Raw genomic sequence first — 24,738 nt, 5'->3', positions numbered from 1 at the left:
ACGCTGCTGAATAACAAACAAATCACAGAAGAAATCAAAAAGAAATCAAAATTTGCATAGAAACGAATGAAAATGAAAACACAACAACCCAAAACCTGTGGGACACAGTAAAAGCAGTCCTAAGGGAAAGTTCATAGCAATACAGGCACACCTCAAGAAACAAGAAAAAGTCAAATAAATAACCTAACTCTACACCTCAAACAACTAGAAAAGGAAGAAATGAAGAACCCCAGGGTTAGTAGAAGGAAAGAAATCTTAAAAATTAGAGCAGAAATAAATGCAAAAGAAACAAAAGAGACCATAGCAAAAATCAACAAAGCCAAAAAGCTGGTTCTTTGAAAGGATAAATAAAATTGACAAACCATTAGCCAGACTCATCAAGAAACAAAGGGAGAAAAATCAAATCAATAAAATTAGAAATGACAGTGGAGAGATCACAACAGACAACATAGAAATACAAAGGATCATAAGAGACTATTATCAACAATTATATGCCAATAAAATGGACAACGAGGAAGAAATGGACAAATTCTTAGAAAAGTACAACTTTCCAAAACTCGACCAGGAAGAAATAGAAAACCTTAACAGACCCATCACAAGCATGGAAATTGAAACTGTAATCAAAAATCTTCCAGCAAACAAAAGCCCAGGTCCAGACGGCTTCACAGCTGAATTCTACCAAAAATTTAGAGAAGAGCTAACACCTATCCTGCTCAAACTCTTCCAGAAAATTGCAGAGGAAGGTAAACTTCCAAACTCATTCTATGAGGCCACCATCATCCTAATACCAAAACCTGACAAAGATGCCACAAAAAAGGAAAACTATAGGCCAATATCACTGATGAACATAGATGCAAAAATCCTAAACAAAATTCTAGCAATCAGAATCCAACAACACATTAAAAAGATCATACACCATGACCAAGTGGGCTTTATCCCAGGGATGCAAGGATTCTTCAATATCCGCAAATCAATCAATGTAATACACCACATTAACAAATTGAAAAACAAAAACCATATGATTATCTCAATAGATGCAGAGAAAGCCTTTGACAAAATTCAACACCCATTTATGATAAAAACTCTCCAGAAAGCAGGAATAGAAGGAACATACCTCAACATAATAAAAGCTATATATGACAAACCCACAGCAAACATTATCCTCAATGGTGAAAAAAATGAAAAGCATTTCCTCTAAAGTCAGGAACAAAACAAGGGTGCCCACTTTCACCATTACTATTCAACATAGTTTTGGAAGTTTTGGCTACAGCAATCAGAGCAGAAAAAGAAATAAAAGGAATCCAAATTGGAAAAGAAGAAGTAAAACTCTCACTATTTGCAGATGACATGATCCTCTACATAGAAAACCCTAAAGACTCCACCAGAAAATTACTAGAACTAATCAATGATTATAGTAAAGTTGCAGGATATAAAATCAACACACAGAAATCCCTTGCATTCCTATACACTAATAATGAGAAAACAGAAAGAGAAATTAAGGAAACAATTCCATTCACCATTGCAACGAAGAGAATAAAATACTTAGGAATATATCTACCTAAAGAAACTAAAGACCTATATATAGAAAACTATAAAACACTGGTGAAAGAAATCAAAGAGGACACTAATAGATGGAGAAATATACCATGTTCATGGATTGGAAGAATCAATATAGTGAAAATGAGTATACTACCCAAAGCAATTTATAGATTCAATGCAATCCCTATCAAGCTACCAACAGTATTCTTCACAGAGCTAGAACAAATAATTTCACAATTCGTATGGAAATACAAAAACCTCGAATAGCCAAAGCGATCTTGAGAAAGAAAAAATGGAACTGGAGGAATCAACCTACCTGACTTCAGGCTCTACTACAAAGCCACAGTTATCAAGACAGTATGGTACTGGCACAAAGACAGAAATATAGATCAATGGAACAAAATAGAAAGCCCAGAGATAAATCCACGCACATATGGACACCTTATCTTTGACAAAGGAGGCAAGAATATACAGTGGATTAAAGACAATCTCTTTAACAAGTGGTGCTGGGAAATCTGGTCAACCACTTGTAAAAGAATGAAACTAGAACACTTTCTAACACCATATACAAAAATAAACTCAAAATGGATTAAAGATCTCAACATAAGACCAGAAACTATAAAACTCCTAGAGGAGAACATAGGCAAAACACTCTCTGACATACATCACAGAAACACTGGTTCAATATGTTTTCCTATTCCTGAAAATTATGATTTAGTGAGCATCTACTCTTTCCGGACATCACAGTGTTCTCTGTGTAGTTCTCCCTTTCAAGTTTCTTATCTATGATGTAGACACTATTAATCACATTTTCTAGAGGATGAGACGGAAGTTCAGAGACTTGTGTAATTCATACAGGATTTTATTAGTGTTACAGACCGAAATAGGATCCCACATCCCTTGTTTCATCCATGCACAGTATGATTTCCTTCTTATTTCTGCTCCACTAGATCAGAAAACATGTATCAGGATCTTCTTGTTCGGTGGTGAACTAGAGCTAATTCACTTGGGCTTTCTATCTCTGTCTACCATGGTTACTATGAAAATTGGGTAAGAGATCTTTGAATAAGCTATTCAAAGAGTCCTAGGAAAAGAGACCCAAAATAATTTTTCCAGCATTAAAGTCACTGAGAGGAAGTATATTTTTCAATTGACTCAGGCTCTAGTATCTTTCCAGGGTTCTCTAAAACAGCTCAATCTTTTCCCATAAAATTAGCAATCTCTAATAACACAGATTGCTAAAATATTACCTTGTGTGTGTGTGTGTGTGTGTGTGTGTGTCTGTGCTAAGTTGTTTCAGTCATGTCCGACTCTTTGAGACTCTGTGGATGAACCCCACCAGGCTCCTCTGTCCATAGGATTCTCCAGGCAAGAATACTGAAGTGGGTGGCCATGCCTTCCTCTAGGGATCTTTGAGACCCAGGGATTGAAACCACATCTCTTATATCTCCTGCTTTGGCAGGTGGATTCTTTACCACTAGTGCCACCTGGGAGACCCCAAAATAATATCTTATCTACTATTATTTTCCCCCAGTCATTGTATTCTTTATATGGTAGCTGTGAGTTACATGAGCTACAATTTGCAGGGAAAGAACTTTTACAGAGCATGGTGGCTTTAGAGTCATTTGATGTTTAAATTAGCTTTGTGACATTTAACTATATTATCGTCTCCCTTCTACAAACCTTAGTGGATGGCACCCTAGATCTTTATGATGCCTGGAAGTTCTAAAATTCTGAATTAAATTACTTCTATGATTGAGAGATTTGGACAGGAGCCTAGGGTGTGACTCACTATTTACCGTGTTGACCAGGTAACAGGCAACATTCTAAAGCTGTCATTTTGGTTTGTATTCTTCTCTGGCATTTTGTCCTATAGCAGAAATTACAGCATATGCTATAATAATATGCTTCCTTTTTAAAATTATAAAACGAAGAAATGCTCCTTGCAAATAATTTCAACAACACATTAGGGAATTCTTCTTCATCTCAAGGTGCTTTTGTGAGGAACCAAGCATATATGCGGATTTTCACCTCAAATGAGATCATAGTAGAAGGATGCTTTTTAGGCTCAGACCCCGAAGATTCTGCCTGCAAAGCAAGAGACGGGGGTTCGGTCCATGGGTCGGGAAGATCCCCCTGGAGAAGGGAATGGCTATCCACTCCAGTATTGTTGCTTGGGAAATCCCACGGACAGTGGAACCTGGGGGGCTACAGCCCACGGGGTCGCAAAGAGTTTGACACTACTGAGTGGCTAACAGTTTCCCTTAGTCCCGGTTAGCATTGTCCATTCAAAGGGTGACACCGCAGGGTTAACCTCTGCCTTTTAAGTCATTACTTTTTGGCTCTTACAGGATAGTGAATTCTAACCCATGTTCACTGGCAAAGTGAAGGTGAATATGAGAACTTTTCAGTAAAAGGCAAGCTTTAAAAACTGCCTCGGAAATGTGAGAAATCTTTGCTTTTCCAAACCCCCAAGGCTTGGCGGGTCTGAGGCAGCTGACCTCTAGAGGAGCCAGGAACGCCCCTGCAGGCAGGGCCAGCCAGCAAAGGGAAGGGGTGGACGCTTTGGGGACGGGGAGGGGGTTGGGGAGCTGGGGGAGAGATAGGCCGGGGACCCTCCCAACGTGTGCCCAGCCCGAGGGCTCTGCGGGGAGAGACGGGGGTCCGGGGGTTCCGGGGGGTCCGGGAAGCCTGCCCGCCCGGCGCCGCGATCCCACGCGTGCGCAGCCGAGCCGGGCGTTGGGCAGAAGGAGGGGGCGCGCGGCCACGTGGCTCCGCAGGAATGCGCGGGCGCGGGGGCGGGGCACGGCCGAGGAACGGGCAGGCGCGGCAGCCAATGGAGTCCCGGAGCTTCGAAATTAGGCCAATCACGGCGCACGGGCGGGCCTACCTCCCTGTGGGCGGGGCCGGGGCGCATCCAGGGGCGGCTGACTCGGGGCTAGGAGAGGGGTCGGCGGAGGGACGGCGGGCGGGGGTCCCGTCCCGGCTGCAGGGTGAGTGCGGGTCAGGGAGGACGGGGTCCCGTGGCTTGAGTGCGGGCGGGGCGGGGGGCCGCTGGGGTCCTGCAGGATGAGAGCGGGCAGGGGTGTGGTTGGGGTCCTTGAAGGGCGCCGCCCGCGAGCCGACCTATCGCGGAGCTTCGGAGTTTCCTTTTTTCCTTGGGAAGCTTCCCTTCTGCCCAGGTCCGTCGAACTGGCCGATCCCACCGCACCTTGCAGTCCGGGCTGCCCGCCCACCCCAGATTTTGGGGGACGGTGCGAGGGCCGCTCGGGGCACACGCAGCCCCGGGCGTGGACAGTGCAGGTGGCGGAGCTGAGGCCCTGGAAGCGCCCCACTTATCGCGAGTCCTGGGATAACGGCAACGGATCGAGACCCACCGGCCGTCAGGAGGTGCAGGAGGCATCCGGGCCCGGCCTGGGGTCTGGATGAACCAGGGCCCAGTGAAGTACCCTGAGGAGTGGCCAGTTGGGGTGTTTAGGTCGGAAATAGTCGTTTGTATTTTCCTATAAAGGCAAAAGCCCTTGGCCCACTTTGGTGCTGCTGCTGCTGAGTCGCTTCAGTCGTGTCTGACTCTGTGCGACCCTATAGACGGCAGCCCACCAGGCTCCTCTGTCCCTGGGATTCTCCAGGCAAGAATACTGGAATGGGTTGCCATTTCCTTCTCCAATGCATGCATGCATGCTAAGTTGCTTCAGTTGTGTCCGACTCTGTGCAACCCTATGGACAGCAGCCCACCAGGCTTCTCTGTCCCTGGGATTCTCCAGGCAAGAATACTGGAGTGGGTTGCCATTTCCTTCTCCTTGGCCCACTTTAGGGTGAAGGTAATTGCTACTTTAGAAACCCTCCCTCCCGTCTTCCATGGCTGGGAGATAAACAGGTGCGCTGCCAGCCGGGACAGGTGACTTCTTATCCCTACCTGGCAACACTTCCCCTCTGGAAGACCCTCAGTTTGAAGGTAGAAATCTGAGTAAATGTTTCAGCCCTTAACAGGATGTGAACATTCTGAGAAAGCAGCAGACATACTTGGTGCAATGTAATATTTACATTTCAATTACTGGAGGTGAAAATTCTCATGAACTCAAAGTGCAGTGGATTTTTAGCTTTTCTTTGGTTGAGCCACAAAGTCAAAATAAAGTAGCTGCCAATGTCCTGGATCTTATGCAAGAGTTACTTAATATCCCTCCAGGTAGAACATTGCAAGGAATAACATTTTTACTGTTCATCGCTTAAAATACATATTTTGAACATGTTTTCAAGGAAATAACTTTTATAATAAAGGAAAGATGAGATATACTCTGTGTAATATTAATATATTGTTATAATGTATCCCATAAGCTCTCACCGTATTTACTTGACTGGCCCTGGGGTATGGTTTGGTTAAGTGACTCCATCTGCAGTCAATATTTCAGTTATTGAAATATCAATCTCAGATATGCAGATAGCACCATCCTTATGGCAGAAAGCAAGAGGAACTAAAGAGCCTCTTGATGAGAGTTGAAAGAGGAGAGTGAAAAAGCTGACTTAAAACTCAACAATCAGAAAAGTAAGATCATGGCATCTGGTCCCATTACTTCATGGCAAATAGATGGGGAAACAATGGAAACAGTGACAGACTTTATTTTTGGGGGGCTCCAAAATCACTGCAGATGGCAGCTGCAGCCATGAAATTAAGACACTTGCTCCTTGGTAGAAAAGCTATGACCAACCTAGACAGCATATTAAAAAGTAGAGACATTACTTTGCCGACAAAGCTCTGTATAGTCAAAACTGTAGTTTTCCAGCAGTTGTGTATGGATGTAACAGTCAGACCATAAAGAAGGCTGAGCGTTGAAGAATTGATGCTTTTGAACTGTGGTATTGGAGAAGACTCTTGAGAGTCCCTTGGACAGCAAGGAGAACAAACCAGTCAATCCTAAAGGAAATCAGTCCTAAATATTCATTGGAAGGGCTGATGCTGAAGCTGAAGGTCCAATCCTTTGGCCACTTGATGTGAAGAACTGACTCATTGGAAAAGACCCTGATGCTGGGAAAGATTGAAGGCAGGAGGAGAAGGGGATGACAGAAGATGAGATGGTTGGATGGCATCACCAACTCAATGGACATGAATTTGAGCCAACTCCAGGAGATGGTGAAGGACAGGGAAGCCTGGCGTGCTACAATCCATGGGGTTGCAAAGAGTTGGGCATGACTTAGTGACTGTTGTTATTGTTACAACAACAACATCATCTGCAGTTAGGTGGCTGCATGACTGTTCATAGTCAGGTGTAGACTCCCATGGTTTCCTGAAATAATTAGTCTCTCTCTCTCTCTCTCAGGCCAGGTATTATCAAAGCAGCTATAGACAGGGATGAGGTAAAATCCAGAGTTATTAAAAATAGTTTTTTTAAATTTGTTACGTTCAAGCTTGACTTTGTTTTATTGAATTTGTTTTCTTGAAATTTTGATGTTCTCTGAAGTTTTTCTGGTGTGGTTAGAAGGTTAGAAACTTCTCTTTGGAGATTCTTGGAGATTGAGGTGTTCTGGTGGCATTCAGACCCTGGGCTGAGTTCTGGAACTGCTCACCCGACCCTGGAAGAGTCACGTCCCCTGTAGAACCTCAGTTTACTGACTTAGGAAATTGCTGGAAGGCAAGTTGTGAAAATGCATTTTAAACCAAGAATGTTCTGCATGAGAGCAAAATGAAAATGCCGTGAGTATGGCTGTGTCACTATAAATTAAAGACCCACATTGAATAATATGGTATTCTTATTGCACGAGGCATGATAGAAAGGCTGCAATGAAAATCCAGATCTTGAGATACTCATAGCATGTTGGTGTTTATTTCACACATTACTCATAGTTTGCCCGGGTAGAAAGGGAGTGGAGTGAAACGAGACAGAAGCGGATCACAGGCATTAAACATTTATGGAGCAGGATTACTGCTCCCCAGTTAAGCCTTCTGGAAGTGTAGTTTGGGAAGTTCTGGGGCTTAGCAGTACAGAGGGGCACCGGGTCTGGGGGTGTGGGCTGGGGCCAGCAGTGGGGGCTCGGGCCCTCTCTGACCATGATGGCTGTGGGAGTAAGGCCCAGGGGAGCTGGCACGGGACCCCTGACCCACCACCAGCTCCACCCAGCACACACCCCTCACTGGGACTCCTTCCGAACTCAGACTTCAGAGAAGCAGGCCTTGAGGTCGGCTTTTGCTTCTTTACATCTTTGTTTCTGTGTGTGCCTTTTCAAAACTTTGATTATAAAAATGACCAGTCACGGGCACTGCTGTTGTTCTTTCATTTCCTGTTCTTCTTCATGTCGGGAAAGTAATGGGTACCTGCTAGTACAGAGTGCTTTCTGTGGGTTGTTGATGTTTTATGGTTCCCTTAAGCAATGTTCAAAAGATTTTTAAAAAGATTTTTTGGAGTTTTTTGTTTTAGGTTTAAAGTGTTTCTCTTCCAGGAGCCACTTTCTGATACTAGAAATTGCTTTTTAAAGTAAATGTGACATCAGAGGTTGCTGCAGCCTCCCTGTGCCCTTGTGAAAGGGAGCGGGGACAAGGCCCGTGGGGGCGGGGGGAGGCCTCAGTGCTCCCAGGAGGACGGCTGAGCCAGCCTTTCCCAGGGGGCCGCTGGCCTGGTGGCCCAAGTGAGGCTCCCAGACCTGACTCAGTAGTTGCCTGGGTTCCCGAACTGGGCATTTTATGAAGAAACGAAAGGAATAGGTAAGGGTGCCCAAACAGTCCACACAATGATAACTACGCGAAGACAAGGACTTCTCCATGCGCGAGGAGTTCCGGGTCCTGAGGGTGGGGGCTTTGCTTCCTGGACTGAGGCTTTGCTCTTAATTCTTGGCCTGGAAGCTGGCAGTTTGCGGGGAACCAGAGCCTGGCAAGTGGACGTCATTTTTTTTTTTTTAAAAGAAGGCACTGTGGACATTCAGCCTTCAAAGTCAAACAGATGTGAACTTTGAACTTGAGTCATTTCTCATCGGTGTGGAGAACAGGATCTGACCATACAGGATAGGCTGAAGAGTTTTAATAGAAGTGTACCATGCACACTTGGAGAAGGCAATGGCATCCCACTCCAGTACTCTTGCCTGGAAAATCCCATGGACGGAGGAGCCTGGTAGGCTGCAGTCCGTGGGGTCGCTAAGAGTCTCACACGACCGGGACTTCACTTTGACTTTTCACTGTCATGCATCGGAGGAGGAAATGGCAACCCACTCCAATGTTCTTGCCTGGAGAATCCCATGGACAAAGGAGCCTGGTGGGCTGCCGTCTATGGGGTCGCACAGAGTCGGACACTACTGAAGCGACTTAGCAGCAGCAGCAGCAGCCATGCACACTCAATGTTTTATTCTGTTATTCACGTTCTTTCTCTGAAGAGAAGATGGAGTGGTGACTGACTTGAAGGAGCTTGAGACTGTTGAGCTGAAAGGGTCTCCGCAGAGGCCTGGAAGGCCTTGGTGGGTGTTATTGTTCAGTTGCAAGGTTGTGTCCAGCTGTTTGCGACCCCGTGGACTGTAGCCCACCAGGCTCCTCTGTCCATGGGATTCTTCAGGCAAGAATACTGGAGTGGTTGCCATGCTCTCCTCCGGAGGATCTTCCTGATCAAGAGATCGAACCTGTGTCTCCTGCATTGCAGGTGGGTTGTTCACCCACTGAGCCACCGGGGAAGCCCAGGAGGCCTTGGACCCAGGAGGATGTCGGGGTCTCTGGCACAGGGGTTGGGCGGGTGCTCTGCCTTGCTTCAGCAGTGGCATGCAAGGGCTTGGAAGTGCAGGGATTTGCCTAGCGGTGGGGATGGGACGCCTGTGTGGGCCAGTGTAGAAACAGCCCAGGATTTCCAGAGTTAGATGTGATTCCAAGTCAGGAGCCAGAGTCCGCTTCTGGGCAAGGAGCGCTGAGCTCTGATGGAAGGAATTCGGCGTGTCTTTTCACTCCCTGCGTGTGCAGGTCTGAGCCTGGCTGGGAGATGCCGGGAGGGCCAAGTGTGGGCCTGGAGCTTGGGCTGGTGCGACCGTCAGCTCCCCCTGGGGGACGTGGCCTTGGCCCCTGGCCCCGGCAGCCTGCTCGCTGTGAAACTGATAAGACATCAATGCACGCTTTGTTCTCAAGCCCTGGACTGGGCAGTGGCCAGTGGGCAGCCCTGATTCCGTCCGTCAGAGAAGCTGAGTCGGATGTTGCTTGCATGGCTGGGGACTCAGCCTGCGGGCCCTTCTGCCAGACAGTGCGGAGGCCAAGCCTGGTGTCAGAGTTCTTGTCCTGGGGGACATGGCCTTGGTCACTTTTCTGTTGGAACTAAAATCAGACCCAGGCCGATTTTAGACCTCCCAGGGGTCTGCGGAGGACAGAGTCCCGCTTCAGGTCCAGAACTGATTGGGGCCTGGAGGGAACCTGCTGGGCCTGCCGCTGGCCTCTGTTCTGGAAAAGCGTTTAGACACGCGCTGCTCGCAGTGACTTAATAGGAAGGAATGAAAGGTGCAGCGTTTGCCAGACGGCAGGAGTGTTTAGGACGTGAATCGCAGGTAGTCGAGGGGGAGAGATTGTTTCCAGGGTGTGTGTCCCTGTAGCCCGTCTGGGCCAACAGGAGGGCAGGGGACCCTGGCGCCCATCTCCCCCGTGTGTGGGTTGGGGTGGGGACCCCGGGGAGGCCAGGCGGTCGAGGGCATCCTGGGCTTCACAGCAAGGTGCTTCCCCCGGTGCCCCCTCGGTCTGCAGGGTGGTCCGAGCCGTTGTCGGGTGGGTGGGTGTCCGTAGGGAGGGACCAGGTGGGGCCAGGCTGCCCTACACTGGGCGGGCCGCTGCGCCGACACGTGATGGAAGGCTCCAGTCTGGGGGGACAGCGGCTTCGCCTGCATCTGCCTGATGTAATCACACGTGCACGCGGCGCCCTTCCTGCTCTGCGGGAGGAGTTACTTGCATTTCCCGTAAATAAGGGGGCACTCCTGCTGCAGCGTGACCCCTCAGATGGGTCCCCCAGGCGGGCAGCAGGTGCCCGTGCAAAGAAGGCAGGGGCTTGGATGTCAGCCCAGGGTTTCCCCAAATTCCTTCCGTCCCAAGGCGGGATGCCGTGTCTGTCAGGGTGATTTTTGAGAGCTGGAATTTACTTTATGCAAGAAACTGCTGGGCGTGTGGGTCCCAGGAGGAGGGGCGGGTGGGGTGCGTCTCTGGCCCCTCCCCTCCTCCCTGCTCCCCTCCTCCCTGCTCCCCTCCTCCCTGCTCCCCTCCTCCTGGGCCGCGGGGCTCTTGGTCCTTGCACAAGTGCTGAACTGCCCCTGGCAGGTGTGCTCGGGGCCTGTCCTCGGTTGGGCCGTGTGCGGGGGAGGTGACAGGGAGGCCTGGACAGATGGACGGCCAGCTCCAGCCAGTGACAGGGCCCGGGGTGTCACCCCCTGTCGGCGCTGCCCCCTTCGCAGGGGTGACTTTCTCCTGTTTGATGACTGTAACACTGGCTTTGTGAAAAGATTTCTCAGAGACGTGGCCAAGTAAAGGCAGAATTAACTTTGTCCTTGGTGAGTTCTGAAAGGAAGGGGTTGTGTGTCTAGATGGTTCTGAGAGGAGGCTCTCGGGCTGGATTGCGTGACCATGGACACCCGTGTTTGTGTCTGGAGGCAGGAGGGCTTCAGGAGCCCATAGAGGGGGCATTTGGGCTGCAAGTCTGGGCCCCTGGCCCTCGGTGGGGCGGCAGGGTGGCGGTCCTCCTGACTCGACTCTGGCTCGGCACCAGTGTGGGGCAGGGCCCGCTGGGTCTGGGGGGCACTCCGTGTCCAGTCTCGTGCAGGTTGCTGGTTTAGGGGTTTGAGGGGAGGAGAGCTGGACCAGGAGGGGCGAGGAGCATCACCCAGGGCCGCCCCGCCCTCGGTGTGTCTGAAAGCAGTCCACGCGTCAGCTATGGCTCTGGGCTCCGATCCTTGTTCGGAGGCCCTGATGAGTAGTCAATGCGTTTCCACGCCTGTAAGCCTGCGGATGATGGCGTGGGCGGCAGCCAGAGCTCCACAGGTTGGTTCCTGTGGTCCCGCGTGTCACGGCCTGGGGCCTATAGGGACCGCGTCTGGGGAGGTCCAGGTGACTCCCCGGGGAGGGGGCATACCGTGGGTAGAGCTGTCACCGCCCCCCCTCCAGGTCAACAGGAGTGGCAGAGCTCTGTCCTGGAGCCTGCACCCTGAGGGGCTGGGCAGACATGGGGATGGGGTCAGCGCTGCTGTGGAGGCCGGGGCGGCAGTGGGGCTCTATTTCCTGACTTTTGGCCACACCTGTGTCCCCCCAGCCATCTGTCCCCTGCTCCTCCAGCTGTGTCCCCAGCCCCACAGTGTCCACCTCTCCTGTCCCTGCCTCCCCGTCTGGTTCCCTGGGATTGAATCCTGTCACCAGACCCGCCCAGGATGGGCTTCCCAAGGAAGGGGTGTGTCCCTTCCTGCTGGCAGATCAGAGAGCAGGCAGGAAGGGGGAGGGGGAGACACAGAGACATAGAGACGGGGCCAAAGACCGAGAGGTACAAGGACAGACACAGAGAGGGAGAGATATGGAGAGATACAGAGACACAGGGAGACACAGAGACACAGGGAGACACAGAGACACAGGGAGATACAGAGACACAGGGAGACACAGAGACACAGGGAGATACAGAGACACAGGGAGACACAGAGACACAGGGAGACACAGAGACACAGGGAGACACAGAGATGGGGCCAGAGACACCGAGATACAAGGACAGACAGAGAGGGAGAGACATGGAGAGACACAGGGAGACACAGAGACGTAGAGACAGGGCCAGAGACACAGAGACAGGGCCAGAGATACCGACATACAGGACAGACACACAGAGGGAGAGACATGGAGGGACACAGAGACACCACAGCAGGGAGGGAGGATGGGAGCTCAGTCTGCAAGGTGAGGGGATTCGCACCTGGAAGTGTGCACGAGGAAGTTGGTTTGTAAGGATTTGAGGCCAAGGCAGCAGAGCCAGGAGGCTCGGGTGTGGCCAGCAGGGTGTGGGCTATGGTTCCCCGTGAGCGCTCCTCCCAGGAGTTCTCAGGGGTTGATCCCCAGGGCGAAGCACCATTTGGAAAAGACAGTGAACATTTGCCGATTAGCTGCTGTCTCACAGTCTTTGCTGCATGGAATAAATTGCTTCTATTCACTCTTTTTTCTTTTTTTTGGTGGGGAGCGGACTCAGGCCTCATGGAAGTGGCCTCAGTCTGATGTGAGCAGAGAAACAGGCGACCCAGGACACACCACAGTGGGGCCCTGAGGGTGCTCGGCACCCCGTGCCCTCTGTGGTCAGGTTCAATGGTCACCAAGTAGACATCCCCCGGCAGCTGCGTTCCTGGCCTGGCTTATTGGGAGAGCTGCTTTTTCTTCTTTCCCCTTCCTCTCTCCACTCTCCTTCCTTCCTTCATTCTTGTTTCTGTGAGCATCACATTTACTTAAAAATCTACGAAAACATTCAGTGAAAAGGCTTGTTGTGTTTTTGACTTAACTTAGAGTTAAGTTCATGGAGCCTTCCCAACAAGATATGTGAGCTTTTCACTCCTCTCCTGGATCTCCGTGTGGAGGTAGATAGAGCCTTTCTCCCGTGAGCTCGCTCGGAAGTTTGTGGTTTTAGACAGAGACGGGCCTGGCGGCCGTGAGCCCATCAGGGTTCCGCATCCAAGCATCCCCAGGCCCTGTCCCCGGGTTTGAGGTGTGTTGGCTCCCACTCATGGCATATGTCCAGTCCTTGTGGGGCACCCTGGGTCCCCAACAGTCTTCAGCACAGTCTGTGGTGGCTGGACTCTGGGAGCCCGAGCTGGGTGGGTTGGGCACAGGCTCGGCCTATAATCTGTGCCCCACCTCGTGTGACTGGGCGGCACCAACACCAGGGGGTGAGTGCCGTCGGCCCCCAGCCCCACGGCCGCTGATGGGCGTCCCTTTATCTTGGTTCACAGTGACGATGCTGGGGCCCTGGGCCAGAGGGGAGCCCTGAACAGGGTCTCCCCAGATATGCTCCCGCATCCCAGGTACTCATGCTGTTTCTCCTGCAGGGATGACGTTGGTGGCGACTGCACCCCCTTCCTCACCCTCTGGACCCCGAGCCCCCGGGGGAAATACCCGCTGGAAAGGCAGCAGGTCCCAGACCCTTGGGGCATCCATGGCGCTCTCCCTGCAGATCTGCAGAGATGGCTCAGCTGCTGGAAACCTCGCTGGAGCAAAGACTCGGGCTATTTCCATGAAACTGTGACAAAAAAAAAGCTAGTGACGGTGGCACTTCTGTAGCTGCCCAGGCTCTGAGGCGGAGTCCTGGCCGCTCTGTGGGCCCACCCCGTGCCCTGCCTGGCTTTCCAGGCGGCCGCTTCCATCACACGTGCTGGCTTTTGTTGGAAACCACAGCCCTAAACTGGAGAAGGACAGTGATAATTCCCAGGGCCCGGCAGCCCAGACCGGTGTTACCTCCTGCTGCTCGTCCGCCGGGGGTGGGGGGGCTTGTGAGAAGGCCAGGCTTGTCTGCTGTCCCTGGGTCAGTCGTGGGCCAAGCGGGCTCCACGCTGTCCCCGAAAGCACTGTCTGCAAACCCAGTGGGCAGCCAGGAGGCAGCAGGCGCCGGCCCGAGGCTGCGGGAGGCCAGAGAAGGTGGGAGGAGACCCGGCTCGTCCGCCCAGCGTCGGGGAGTGAGCTTCCCAGGGTGATGCCTGCACGGAGCAGAGCATGGACACGGGCACCCAGGCCCCCAAACCCAGAGGCAGGTCCTGTGTGCGTGAGCTTCCTGAACAGTCTCCTTCTCAGGAAGGTGGTTTTCCCGCCAATGCTGGTTTTGGAGTGTCGTGATCTTCTGAATTCCATACACGCCAGGGTGCCGGGGCTGGTCCCAGTGCCAGCTGTGCCCCGGGGACAAGCCCCGGGCGTCCTCTCATCCACAGTTGGAAGACTAGGATGGCTGCGTGGTGCATCTCAGTGTCCTGGGAGCTCAGCAGGTGAACGGTGGTTGTTCTGTAGGATCAGGCTCCAGAGCAAGACAGACACTGGCGTGTTCTTTTGTCTTGTCCCGTGTTAGCAGTGGAAATCACTTAGACTCTGTATTATGCATTTTAAGTAGGACAAATAGCATTAATGAGATTTGTACAGTGTGGTTTAAGATGAGTAAACGACGCAATAGAGAAACCCAAGGAATCTGTAACACTCGGAAAACCCTGAGATCTGGTGCGCCTGTGCGTGGGCTTCTCTGAATTAGCCCGGCCGTGGGCCAGTGGTGTCTGCTCGATGGACGACGGGGCTAGGGTCCCACAGAGTGGTGTGCGGGCGCTGCTCTGCCCTGATGCCAGCCCCAGGGCCTGCGCGGGTCCTCAGATTGCTCTGGACTCGGCTGCTTTGCACTGGGAGAGGGAGGCAGTGTCTCCACCCCTGACTGTGGTGAGGGTGTGAAGACAGCAGCGCCTATCGCCCCAGGAGCCCTGAGAACATCAGGTTCTTCTTTCCTCGATTCCTCCCAGGCATTTTTGAATTTCCTCTTGGGAAATGATATATCAGCTGATGTCACCCCCTTCTGTGTTCTCCTGACTGCAAGTCCTCCTGGCCTTCCTCCTGTTTCCTCCTTGTAGCTTCCTGGGCCTCCATGTGCATGTGTGTGTGTATGCACACACCTCTGTGTGCACATGTGCGAGCACACGAATATATAATGTGCACACCTCTTTGGGCATGTGTGCAATCACACATATATGTATGTGCACACACCTCTGTGCATGTGTGAGCACATGTGTATGCGTGTACACACACACCTCTGTGCACACGTGCGAGCACACGTGTATGTGATGTGTGCACACACCTCTGTGTGCATGCAGTAAGCACACGTATATGTATGTGTGTACATCTGTGTGTGCACATGTGCGAGCACACATGTATGTAATGTTTCCACACACCTCTGCGCACGTGTGTGAGCACACATATATGTATGTGCACACACCTCTGTGCCCGTATGTGAGCACGTCTATGTACGTAGGCACACATCTGTGTGTGCATGCATGCAAACACTCCTGTATGTATGTTTGCACATACCTGTGCGTACGTGTGCAATCACACGAGTATGTATGTGCACACCTTCGCATGTGTGAGCACATGTGTATGTATGTGTGCACACACCTCTGTGATGTGTGCTTCCCTGCTGTGACTTTGCAGAGCAGGACATGGCAGGTGTGGGCTGAGGGTCTGCTGACTTTATATGGAAGCAGTGGTGTTGCATTCACTGTCGGAAGCCGGTGTCTGCTGGTGAGGGTGAAAGGCTCAGGTTGTCCGCTACTGTCCCAGCTCCCCCAGGCCTCGAGCCCCCTGACCCTTGTGGTCTGCGCATGTTGTCATGATGGTTTGGAGACCGTAGTCGGTCCCTCTTCCAGAGGGTGTCTCTAAGTGTTGTGTGGCGTCTGTGGGGGCCTTCCCTGGCACTCATCTGGGACCCGAGAACCAGGAAGTCACGTCTGTTAAGTTTATCTTCCCATAATGGTTCTGGTGGAGCCCAGGCAGGTGTCTGGGGGTATCAACGCCGTAAACAGTGTCCTTGGTTCACAGGATGCCTCCTTGGGAGCGTGGGACCAGACCTCCCGTGGCCTGCCTGGTGTGGCACGCATCTCAAACCACTTGTGAGGAAATAGGAAGGCAGGAAATAGAAAGGATGAAGCAGGACCTGGGATCCAGCCCAGGCCTGCGGGTTCACCGACGCGCTCGCTCCAAAGGGCTTGAGAAAACGGCTAGCCTCCTCCTCAGTCCTCAGAAACTAACCCTTCACCCCAAACTGGTAAAGATTTAGTTGAAGGAAGAAGAAAAATGCTTGGGCTTTCGCGTCCATTTCCCCCTCAGCACACGTGTGAGGTTCAGCAGGGACTTGGCATCCCGAGCAGGGAGGGATCCAGCCAGTGCCTCGTGCGTGCGGTTCCAGGTGCCGTCAAGACACCGGGAGTCTCTTCTCCGCCTCGCTTTGCCCTGAGTGTTATTCCCGGGAGGTTACGGTCCTCACTGCAGCCACCAATGAACACCCACTTTTTCCTCCCCTCAGGCTGTCCGTGGGCACCCAGTGGCACCAGGGCCACCGCCGCCCGGCCCTGACAGCCGAGCCTCCTCCTGCGGCCCTGCACGCCCCAAAGCCCAGAGCACGGTGGCCGTGGCAGCATGGATCAGCCGGGCCCGCCAGCTCCCGCCCGAGAAGGTAACGGGCTGCGCGTGGGCGGCGGGCAGGTGGGTGGGCACGTGTGGGCTCTCTTCCAGGCATGGTCCACCTTGGGGGTTCCTGGGGAGCCTGGAAGGTCGTGCAGACATAGGGCGCCAGGTGTGCAGGCTGCTAACCCACACCATCTCCCGCGGCTGGTGGCTGTTTCCTGGCTGGCCACTAGGGCTAAGACCAGGGTTGAAGCATGTTGGTGCCACATTTAACATGATAGTACTCTAATCCTTACATGACTTTCTGGGTAATTAACATCTGTAACAGTTAGCAATGGGGCTAATAGACTGGCTGTGCCGCATGGCATGCGGGGTCTAGTTCCCTGACCGGGGATCAGACCTCCACGTCCTGCATGGGCAGCGTGGAGTCTGAGCCACTGGGCCACCAGGGAAGTCCCCTTCTGAATGATTCAGCGATACTTTAGCTATGATTTGCCCCGTTATGAAAGTGAAATTGTCCTCCTAAAAATTCCCTTGAATGTGAAGAGGGAGCTAAAAAATCATCGAGGTCGTGCTTCCCTCACCACTACGACACCTGTATTTTGATCAGGTTTCTGTCTTTTCATTCGTATTTCTTTTCTACATGATAGTAACTGTTGAATATCCATTGTTAAAACCGTTGACTGTACATTTTTACATTATTCTTAAGACTTTATTATTTTCCATGTCAGTCCGAGGCTCTCACAGCTGTCGTTTCCAGTGGCGGCATAGCGTTCTGTACGTAGTGTCCTTATGTGTTCAGGTGGGAAAGCTCCATCCATGTCCAGCCTGCCATCAGGGACCTGGGCCTTTTCTAGAAGCTTCCTAGGCACCAAGTCAAATCGTCTGGATGCAGCAGGATTTGGGAAGAAGTGGTGCGGCAGAGAAGTGTGTGGCTTTGAGGGTTTCCCAAACAGCTGCTTGGGTTTGAACGTCATCCTCAGGACACACGGGCTGATGACTGAGAACATGTGTGCATCTCTCCTGGCATCAGTTTGCCTCCTCCTTGGGATGACAGAACTGGAGTAGCCCTGACCTCAGGAGGTAACATTCCTAAAACTCTTAGAGGTGGGGCCCCTAGAGGCGCTCAGAGAATCAAGTTAGAAGATGCAAGTCCCAGATGCAAACACCATTACAAGGTGGTCCAGGGGGTCTCAGGATGCAGATCTCAACATTTAATGATTGTAAATGCTTCTGAACTGTGGTGCTGCAGAAGACTTTGAGAGTCCCTTGGACAGCAAGATCAAACCAGTCCATCCTAACAGAGATCAACCCTGAATACGCATTGGAAGGACTGATGCTGAACCTGAAGCTCCAGTACTCTGGCCAGCTGATGCGAAGAGCTGACTTAATAGAAAAAACCCTGATGCTGGGAAAGATAGAAGGCAGGAGAAGAAGGGGCCGACAGAGGATGAGATGGTTGGATGGCATCACTGACTCAGGGGACATGAATTTGAGCAAACCCCAGGAGATAGTAAAGGATAGGGAAGCCTGGCATGCTGCAGTCCATGGGGTCACACAGAGTTGGACACAACTTAGGGACTGAACAGCAACAATAAGCCACCAGAAACCAAAACCTTTCTGTAATTAGTAACAAAAAAAAGTGAGTCCTGGCAGGGAAAGGAAGTCATCGGTGGCACCATATCCATGCTGATTCAGGACAGTCCTCGTCCACTGCCTGGTGATGTGCAGTGAGCTCACGCAGAGGCAAGGACAGCGGGCAGCATCCAGCGGGGGAGGGGCCTGGCCTTCAGAGGGGGGGCTTTGTTCTGCAGACCCTACTGCCCCCAGGGACCTGCTCCTAGCTGTGACACGCAGAGCCTGGAGGTGGCGGGGGGCCCGCTATGAATAGCCCCTTGTTGGTTGGTCTGTTTGCAGCCTGGTCCTTCTTAAAGCTCTTCTTCATAACAGTAAAAGGAATTAAAAACAAATAGCCTTCATCTGAAACAGGAGAAACATCATATGTTGGGTTAAGCTTGCAGATTTAATCAGCTGTGGTCTGAGAACCCAGGAACAATATATATAGCTTTGATCTCTGGCCTTAAAAATGAGTATTCTTTTAGTCTTTTCTCTTAATGTGTTAATTTGTAACAAGTCTTTAAAAACCATTAATGGGTCAGCGGTGCTGGGGTTATCTCCTCAGAGGATGGACAGCCTACCTGGCTTCCTCCCTGCCAGCCAGCACTCCCGACTCCAGGCCTCCGTCACTGTGTGGGCTGACTGCGGCATTCATTCGGTCCTCGTCTGCCAGGAGCTGTGGGCAGCTGGGATAGGCTGGGCCTGACAGAGTTCTCCTTCCCATCTCTCTCTGCAGCTGCCTGCCTGCCTCCTTGCCTTTTTTTTTTTTGCTAAATCATTAAGTATTCAGTTTATTCACTGAAATAAACTGGTGAACACATCTTAGAGCAAGAAGTCTCTTCAAGAGAAAAATAAAATTTTCCAGAACATTTTCCAAGTATAGTTGTCATCATTTCCTTAAATCCACACTTGCCAAATGAATGTGACAGGGACATAATGCCAATTAAATACCCTGACAAAAGCGATGTTTCAACTTAGCGATGTCACGGGTCATGCTGGGCAGTGTGGAGGTTCACGACAGCGCGAGTCAGAACCATGGGCTGGCCTTTCGTCAGCCTTCTCCTTTGGGGTTACACCATGCAGCCGCTGGACTTGGAGAATTAGGTGAAGCACACCTAAAATCAAATTGATGAAAACTGTTACAAAGAGAAGAGTTTTATAATTTATTGAACTACATGGGCGCTAAGATAACCTGGGAGGGGTCAGAACAAAACATGATCTGTGGGACCTGAGACACAGGGTCTCCCGGGACCACCGTCACTCATTTCTTTCTAGAACAACGTATTTTTAAGTACAATTTATTTAGTATTTTTATACTTAATGTATAGAAAACTCAGGTAGACACAGATGGTTTTAATGCCATTTCACATTTTAATTCCAGCATATACTATTTTTTCTTTTTTCTTAAAAATTTTTAGAGGTCTTCTAGTGATCTGAGATTACAGCAGATACAGTGAGTGTTCTGGTCCTTTAGATTCAGCTGATTTTTTTTTTTCCTTTTAAAGTCTGCGTGAGGGATCTTATTGTTTGTAAGAGTCATGTAAAAACTCTTGTATCAGCAAATCTTTGCATCTCCTCTCTTTCCCTCCAAAAGAGCATAACCCAGCTGACACAGGTAACTCACAGCTTTACCCTGAAGATGGTATGCGCAGCTGCCAGAATGCACAGAACAGGTGAAGTCATTGCACTGATTGCATAGGAACCGCTGAAGTGAACTTGATCCTTGCCTGGTGGCTTATTTAGTGTTACTCCAAGTTGATTTTTACTCGTGCGGTTCTAAGACCAGAGTGTAAAACGTAGCAAGGGCTTTTTCTCTTCCTTTCTGTCTCTCCTGCTTTTTCTTCCCAGCCTGTGAGTTGAGGTTCCTTCCAAGAGGAAACACAGATGTATGCCTCAAGCCTCGTGGCACCGACTTTTCCCAGTAGAAAGGTGGGGGCCTGGAGGGGGCGGGGCGCTATCACACCTCTGGTGCCCACCTGGGTGCCCACTGCTGGCTGACTGCCTGTCGTGTGTTCAGGAGAGAGGAAGTCGTTCTCCTGGTAATAAACACTAACAGTGTGATTTGCGTGACCTTCAACTTCAGAGAATGAAGTCAAGTATGACACTAATAACAACGAGGAGGAGGAGGAGGGGGAACAGCTCGATCTGGACAGCGGAGACGAAGCTCCAGAGGCCGACAGGCAGGCTCCGGGCTCTGCCGAGGCAGGGGACGCTGGGGCAGACGCTCCTGCCACCACTGCCACTGCCGCCACCGCGGGACCCTGTGCATCCTCCGGCCACCACCCAGGGACCAGCCAGCCCACCTGCGGGTTAGACCGTCCAGGGGAAGGTAGGGTCCAGGAGCCCAAAATCTATCATATGTCTGTGATGTACTGTGGACAGAAATGACTTGATTCAAGTTTGGCCAAGATTTCTCTTCTTTGTTCTGTTTTCTGTGGTTTTCAATCTTGTCCATGTTTTTTTCTGTTTATGTTCTGGAAGAAACAGGTATGTTTTTTCCTAATAAAAATGGCCTCATCATAGTCTGTCACTATCTTACATGAAACGTTATTTCAAAATAATTCTATTTGATATGAAATGTACAAGTTTAATTTGTGTTTTAAAGTTTGGAGGTGGAGTTGGTCACTTTTATTCGGTCCAATGGTCTGGTTGGTACCTTCACCAGCTCTCCATGTGGTTAATGATGCCCCACTTCTGGCAGCTTCTAACCTACTCGTCTCAGTGGAGGAGCTGCCCTGGGCTCAGCCAGGCTGTGTGCCCCTGGTTCCCAAGGTCACGCTCACCCCTCGGATGCCCCAAAGCACCGTGCTCCCAGGCCTGGGGTCTCCCGGGCCAGCAGGGCGTGTCAGCCAAGTCTTGCACAGCCGGGCGTGTCTGCCACAGTCTCCTTTCATCCTCAGGATGTGAAAAAGGACCTGGAGTGGAACCACTGAAACCCGGGGTCCCGTCAAGAGTCAACCCCTACTCCGTCATTGACATCACGCCCCTCCAGGAAGACCAGCCGCCACCCCCAGACCCGGATGCCGAGGGGGAGGGTGGGGGCCTGCACGTGCCCAGTGGGTACTTGGTGCCAGTGCCCTGCGGTTATGCCGTGCCCTCCAGCCTGCCACTGCTGCTGCCAGCCTACACCAGCCCCGTGCTGCCCGCCCCACCCACTGACCCGAAGGTAGGGGCCCCTGAGACTGTGCCCGGCTGCTCAGTGGGGACCGGTCAAGGAGAGGCTCGGAGTGTTGTCTGCAGTGTCGTGGAGCAGCCTGGGCTCTGTCCCCACACCTGGCCTCCTTCCCCAGATGCCCCCACGCCTTGTGCCTGTGGGCGGCACTGTCCACGTCATGTGTCTCTGTGCCCTCGTGTCATCCCTTCATGGGTGACAGGCTCTCTGCCATCAGACTGTCCAGCTGGAGCCCCAGTTCATGGCTGGGGGGAGGGATCCGGGAGTGCAGGTTGGTGTCCAGGAGAATCAGGAGGCTCCTTGAGAAGCGGCGGCATGGTGGGCAGGTGCAGGGAGACTGAGCCCGCGCCTGTGACAGGGCCATCGGGGGCCCGGGTCCCCACGGGTCCCAGGTCTGTGAGGCTGTCAGAGGCACAGCGGCACCTCTGCTTAGCGGGAAGGAGCTGGCAGGTAGCTTCGAGGATGTGGCTCATGAAGCCGGTGTCAATCATCTCTACAGACCCGCCCTGGCTGTGTTGCTTCAGCCTCAGCTGGTTGTGCAGAGCTTGGGTTTTCAGGTTTAAAAGGAGACTGTGTGTCTGCCTCAGAGTTGCATGTTGAGACCTGGCCCCCAAGGTGATGGTGTCAGGAGGTGACGAGGTTCTGAGGGTGCAGCCCTGCGCGTAGGTTTAGCGCCCGATGACACAGCCCGCTGAGCCCCCAGCTCTCCTCATGGGAGGACATGGCGGGAAGGCGGTCTGTGAGACGGAAGGGGCCTGAGCAGACGCTGGCACCTTGACCTTGGATGTCCAGGCTTCAGGCCGTTGTCCGTGAACCTTCAGGCTGTGGGGTTCTATGGGGGCAGCACCCCGCTGTCCCGGCTGAGGCCCTCGGGCAGCGGCTGCGTCTCCCCCGGCGCCCGCCCGGTCACACGTCTGGGTTCGAGTGCAGCGGGTTCTGTCCAGGATGGGCCGGTGCCGGCGTCTCTGCTGAGCTGTCCCGCTCTCACCGGCTCTGTTTCTTTGTTCCGTGTCAGGACACGCGTGAGGACCGCCCCGGGCTAAACGTCCTGACGGCAGGAGCAGGCCTGGGGACGGTGGCCTCTCAGACGTGCTGTCAGGACAGACGTGTGAAGTCTGAGGAAAGCGGTTTTTTCCTGCCAAGTTAAGACAGCTGAGGGGAACATGCAGTTTGGTTATCAAATTTCACCAACTTCAGAATCTTTCACGCTTGAGAATCTTTCGAGCTTGTCCTGTGGACACATTTTCAAGTGGATCGTAATTGCAGATTCCCGTGGTGTTAGTTTTCGATTCTGGCTTGATTCGTTTGGGCACCACTTTGTTGCAGGCTGGCTCATGAGGCCTTTGGGTGTCACTCTTTATCGGCGTCCTGTTGGAGTACATTTTATCTAAAAGTTGAAGAGTTTAAATCTGCCAGTCGATCCTCTTTACGATAAGATAAGCCTCTCATTGATGAGAAAGGAAAGTACGAAACCATTTAAAGGGTAAAAAGCAAGTCCCTAGACGTGTCTTTCAAGCGTGAACAGTGTGAACTTTCCTCTCCTGGCAGAGACACAGGAAGCGGCGGAAGACAGCCAGCTGAATTCCTTGAGTTCTGAGGATCCAGCGAACAGGTATCTTGCTCGTGTTCCAGGTGTTCTGAGGCCTGGACCTTCCCTGACGTGCCGAGTGCTGTGAATCCGAGCTCACTGCCAAGGCCCCTCCCCACCCCTTGGTCCCTCTGTCCTGTGTTCCCTCTGCCTTCTCACCCGGGGACCCCGAGATCAGGTCTTCCTGAACCCCAGGATTCTTTCAGACGTTAATATGACACTTTGTGGATAAAGAGAAACTGGGTTCACAACCAGATAGAGCTGGACAACATGCTTGACCTTGTTAAGTTTCTCAAGAGTCCCAACGGGGAGAAAGGATTTTTAATTTTGTCTGACCCAGCTTTCATCTGAAATCCTTGAAACTGATTTGATTATGGGTGTTTCTTTCATGCTGCTTGCCTTCACAAATGCTGCTTCATCTGCTTGAAATTCCCAGGAGAATCCCCGCCTCCAGGCAAACTCCTACTCACCCTCCAAAACTCTAGCTTAAGTGTCTCGTTTCATGAAACCGTCCCCCTCTGTGCTTCTAGAGCCATGTGCACACACCTGCATTGTGATTGACTGCTTTGTGCTCTCACGTTATCTCCTGTGTCCCTTTCTTCTACCAGACTGAATACTTCAAATACAAAGACCAGGTTTTACCACGTTGTAGAGCACCTACCGCCTAGCATGGCAGCGTGCTCGCTGCATGGTAGGTGTGTTTGCTTTTAAGCGACTCTATCGAGTTATAATTCATATACCATACTACATTTCACCTATTTAAAGTGGACCATCCTGTAGTTTTCAGTATATGGCATTATTCATTTTAAAAGTGCAATAAAAATACATACCATAAAGTTGCCATTTTTAACCATTTTTAAGTGTAAAATCCAGTGGCATTAAATTCATTCACAGAGTCGTACAGCCATCACCACTCTCTGCCTTTGAAACATTTTCATCGTCCTGATCAGAAGCCTCGCCCTTCATGCCATAACCCAGGTGCCCCCTCCCAGCTCCCAAGGCCTCTGTTCTACGTTCTGTGAACTTGCCTGTCCTAGGTGCTCATATGATCTGAATCGTGCAGTGCTTGTCCTTCCGTGTCTGGCTCATTGGCTTGGCATCATGTGTCGAGGATGATCCATACTGCAGTGTGTGTTGGAATCTCCTTCCTGTTGAAGGCCTGGTACCGTTCCATTGTGCACACACACCACATTTTGTTTATCTCCTCCTCTCCTGACGGCCACCTCCCAGCGGCCGTGCTGACGCTGCTGTGGACGTTGCGGCCAGGTGCCTGGCAGGCCCCTGCCCTCACGTCCTCTGGCTGCACACCTAGGAGCGGAGGCGCCGGGTCACACGGTGATCCTGTGTCTAACTTTCTGAGGAAGAGCCAAACTGTTTTCCACCACAGCTGCACCATTCTTCATCCCACCAGACACGTGTGAGGGGTTCTCAACATCCCGATGTTCTTGTGTGTTCTTTAAGTGAGGATCCAGATCAGAAGGAGGACAGCGCCCTGGCCCGCTGGGTCGCGGATCCGGCCAACACAGCCTGGATGGAGAGTGAGTACCACGCCAGGGCCCCAGGGGCCGTGCGTGTTTGTCCGGCTCTGCTGCTGTTCTCCTGTCCTGTGTCCGTTCATCTGAAGCCCCGACCACCGCTGACTGCAGTTGCTTCCCCGGGCCCCACGAAGCCATGGCTTTGTCTCCCATCAGATCATCTGCTCTCTGCGTCTCAGCACCCCCCTCGTCC

The 24,738-nt window shown here is 51.6% G+C and overlaps 1 protein-coding gene across 2 annotated transcripts in view; it reads left to right on the top strand.

Moving 5' to 3' along the window:
* The first annotated feature begins 4,437 nt into the window (after positions 1-4,437).
* Positions 4,438-24,738, top strand: part of ARHGEF10 (Rho guanine nucleotide exchange factor 10) — a 61,995-nt gene continuing 41,694 nt past the window's right edge. Inside the window, exons 1-6 of one of the 2 annotated variants that reach the window (XM_070364348.1) lie at positions 4,438-4,532; positions 16,533-16,682; positions 20,334-20,579; positions 21,151-21,391; positions 22,939-23,034; positions 24,472-24,548. In XM_070364348.1, coding sequence (XP_070220449.1) covers positions 16,646-16,682; positions 20,334-20,579; positions 21,151-21,391; positions 22,939-23,034; positions 24,472-24,548 — 697 coding nt within the window. In that variant the 5' untranslated portion in view covers positions 4,438-4,532; positions 16,533-16,645. Of the gene's footprint in view, positions 4,533-16,532; positions 16,683-20,333; positions 20,580-21,150; positions 21,392-22,841; positions 23,035-24,471; positions 24,549-24,738 lie in introns of those variants that run through there. The other variant, XM_070364347.1, reaches the window with a different exon arrangement.

This window comes from Bos mutus, chromosome 27, assembly GCF_027580195.1.
Source record: "Bos mutus isolate GX-2022 chromosome 27, NWIPB_WYAK_1.1, whole genome shotgun sequence".
NCBI lineage: Eukaryota > Metazoa > Chordata > Mammalia > Artiodactyla > Bovidae > Bos > Bos mutus.
This window is presented reverse-complemented; position numbering and strand designations above follow the sequence as displayed.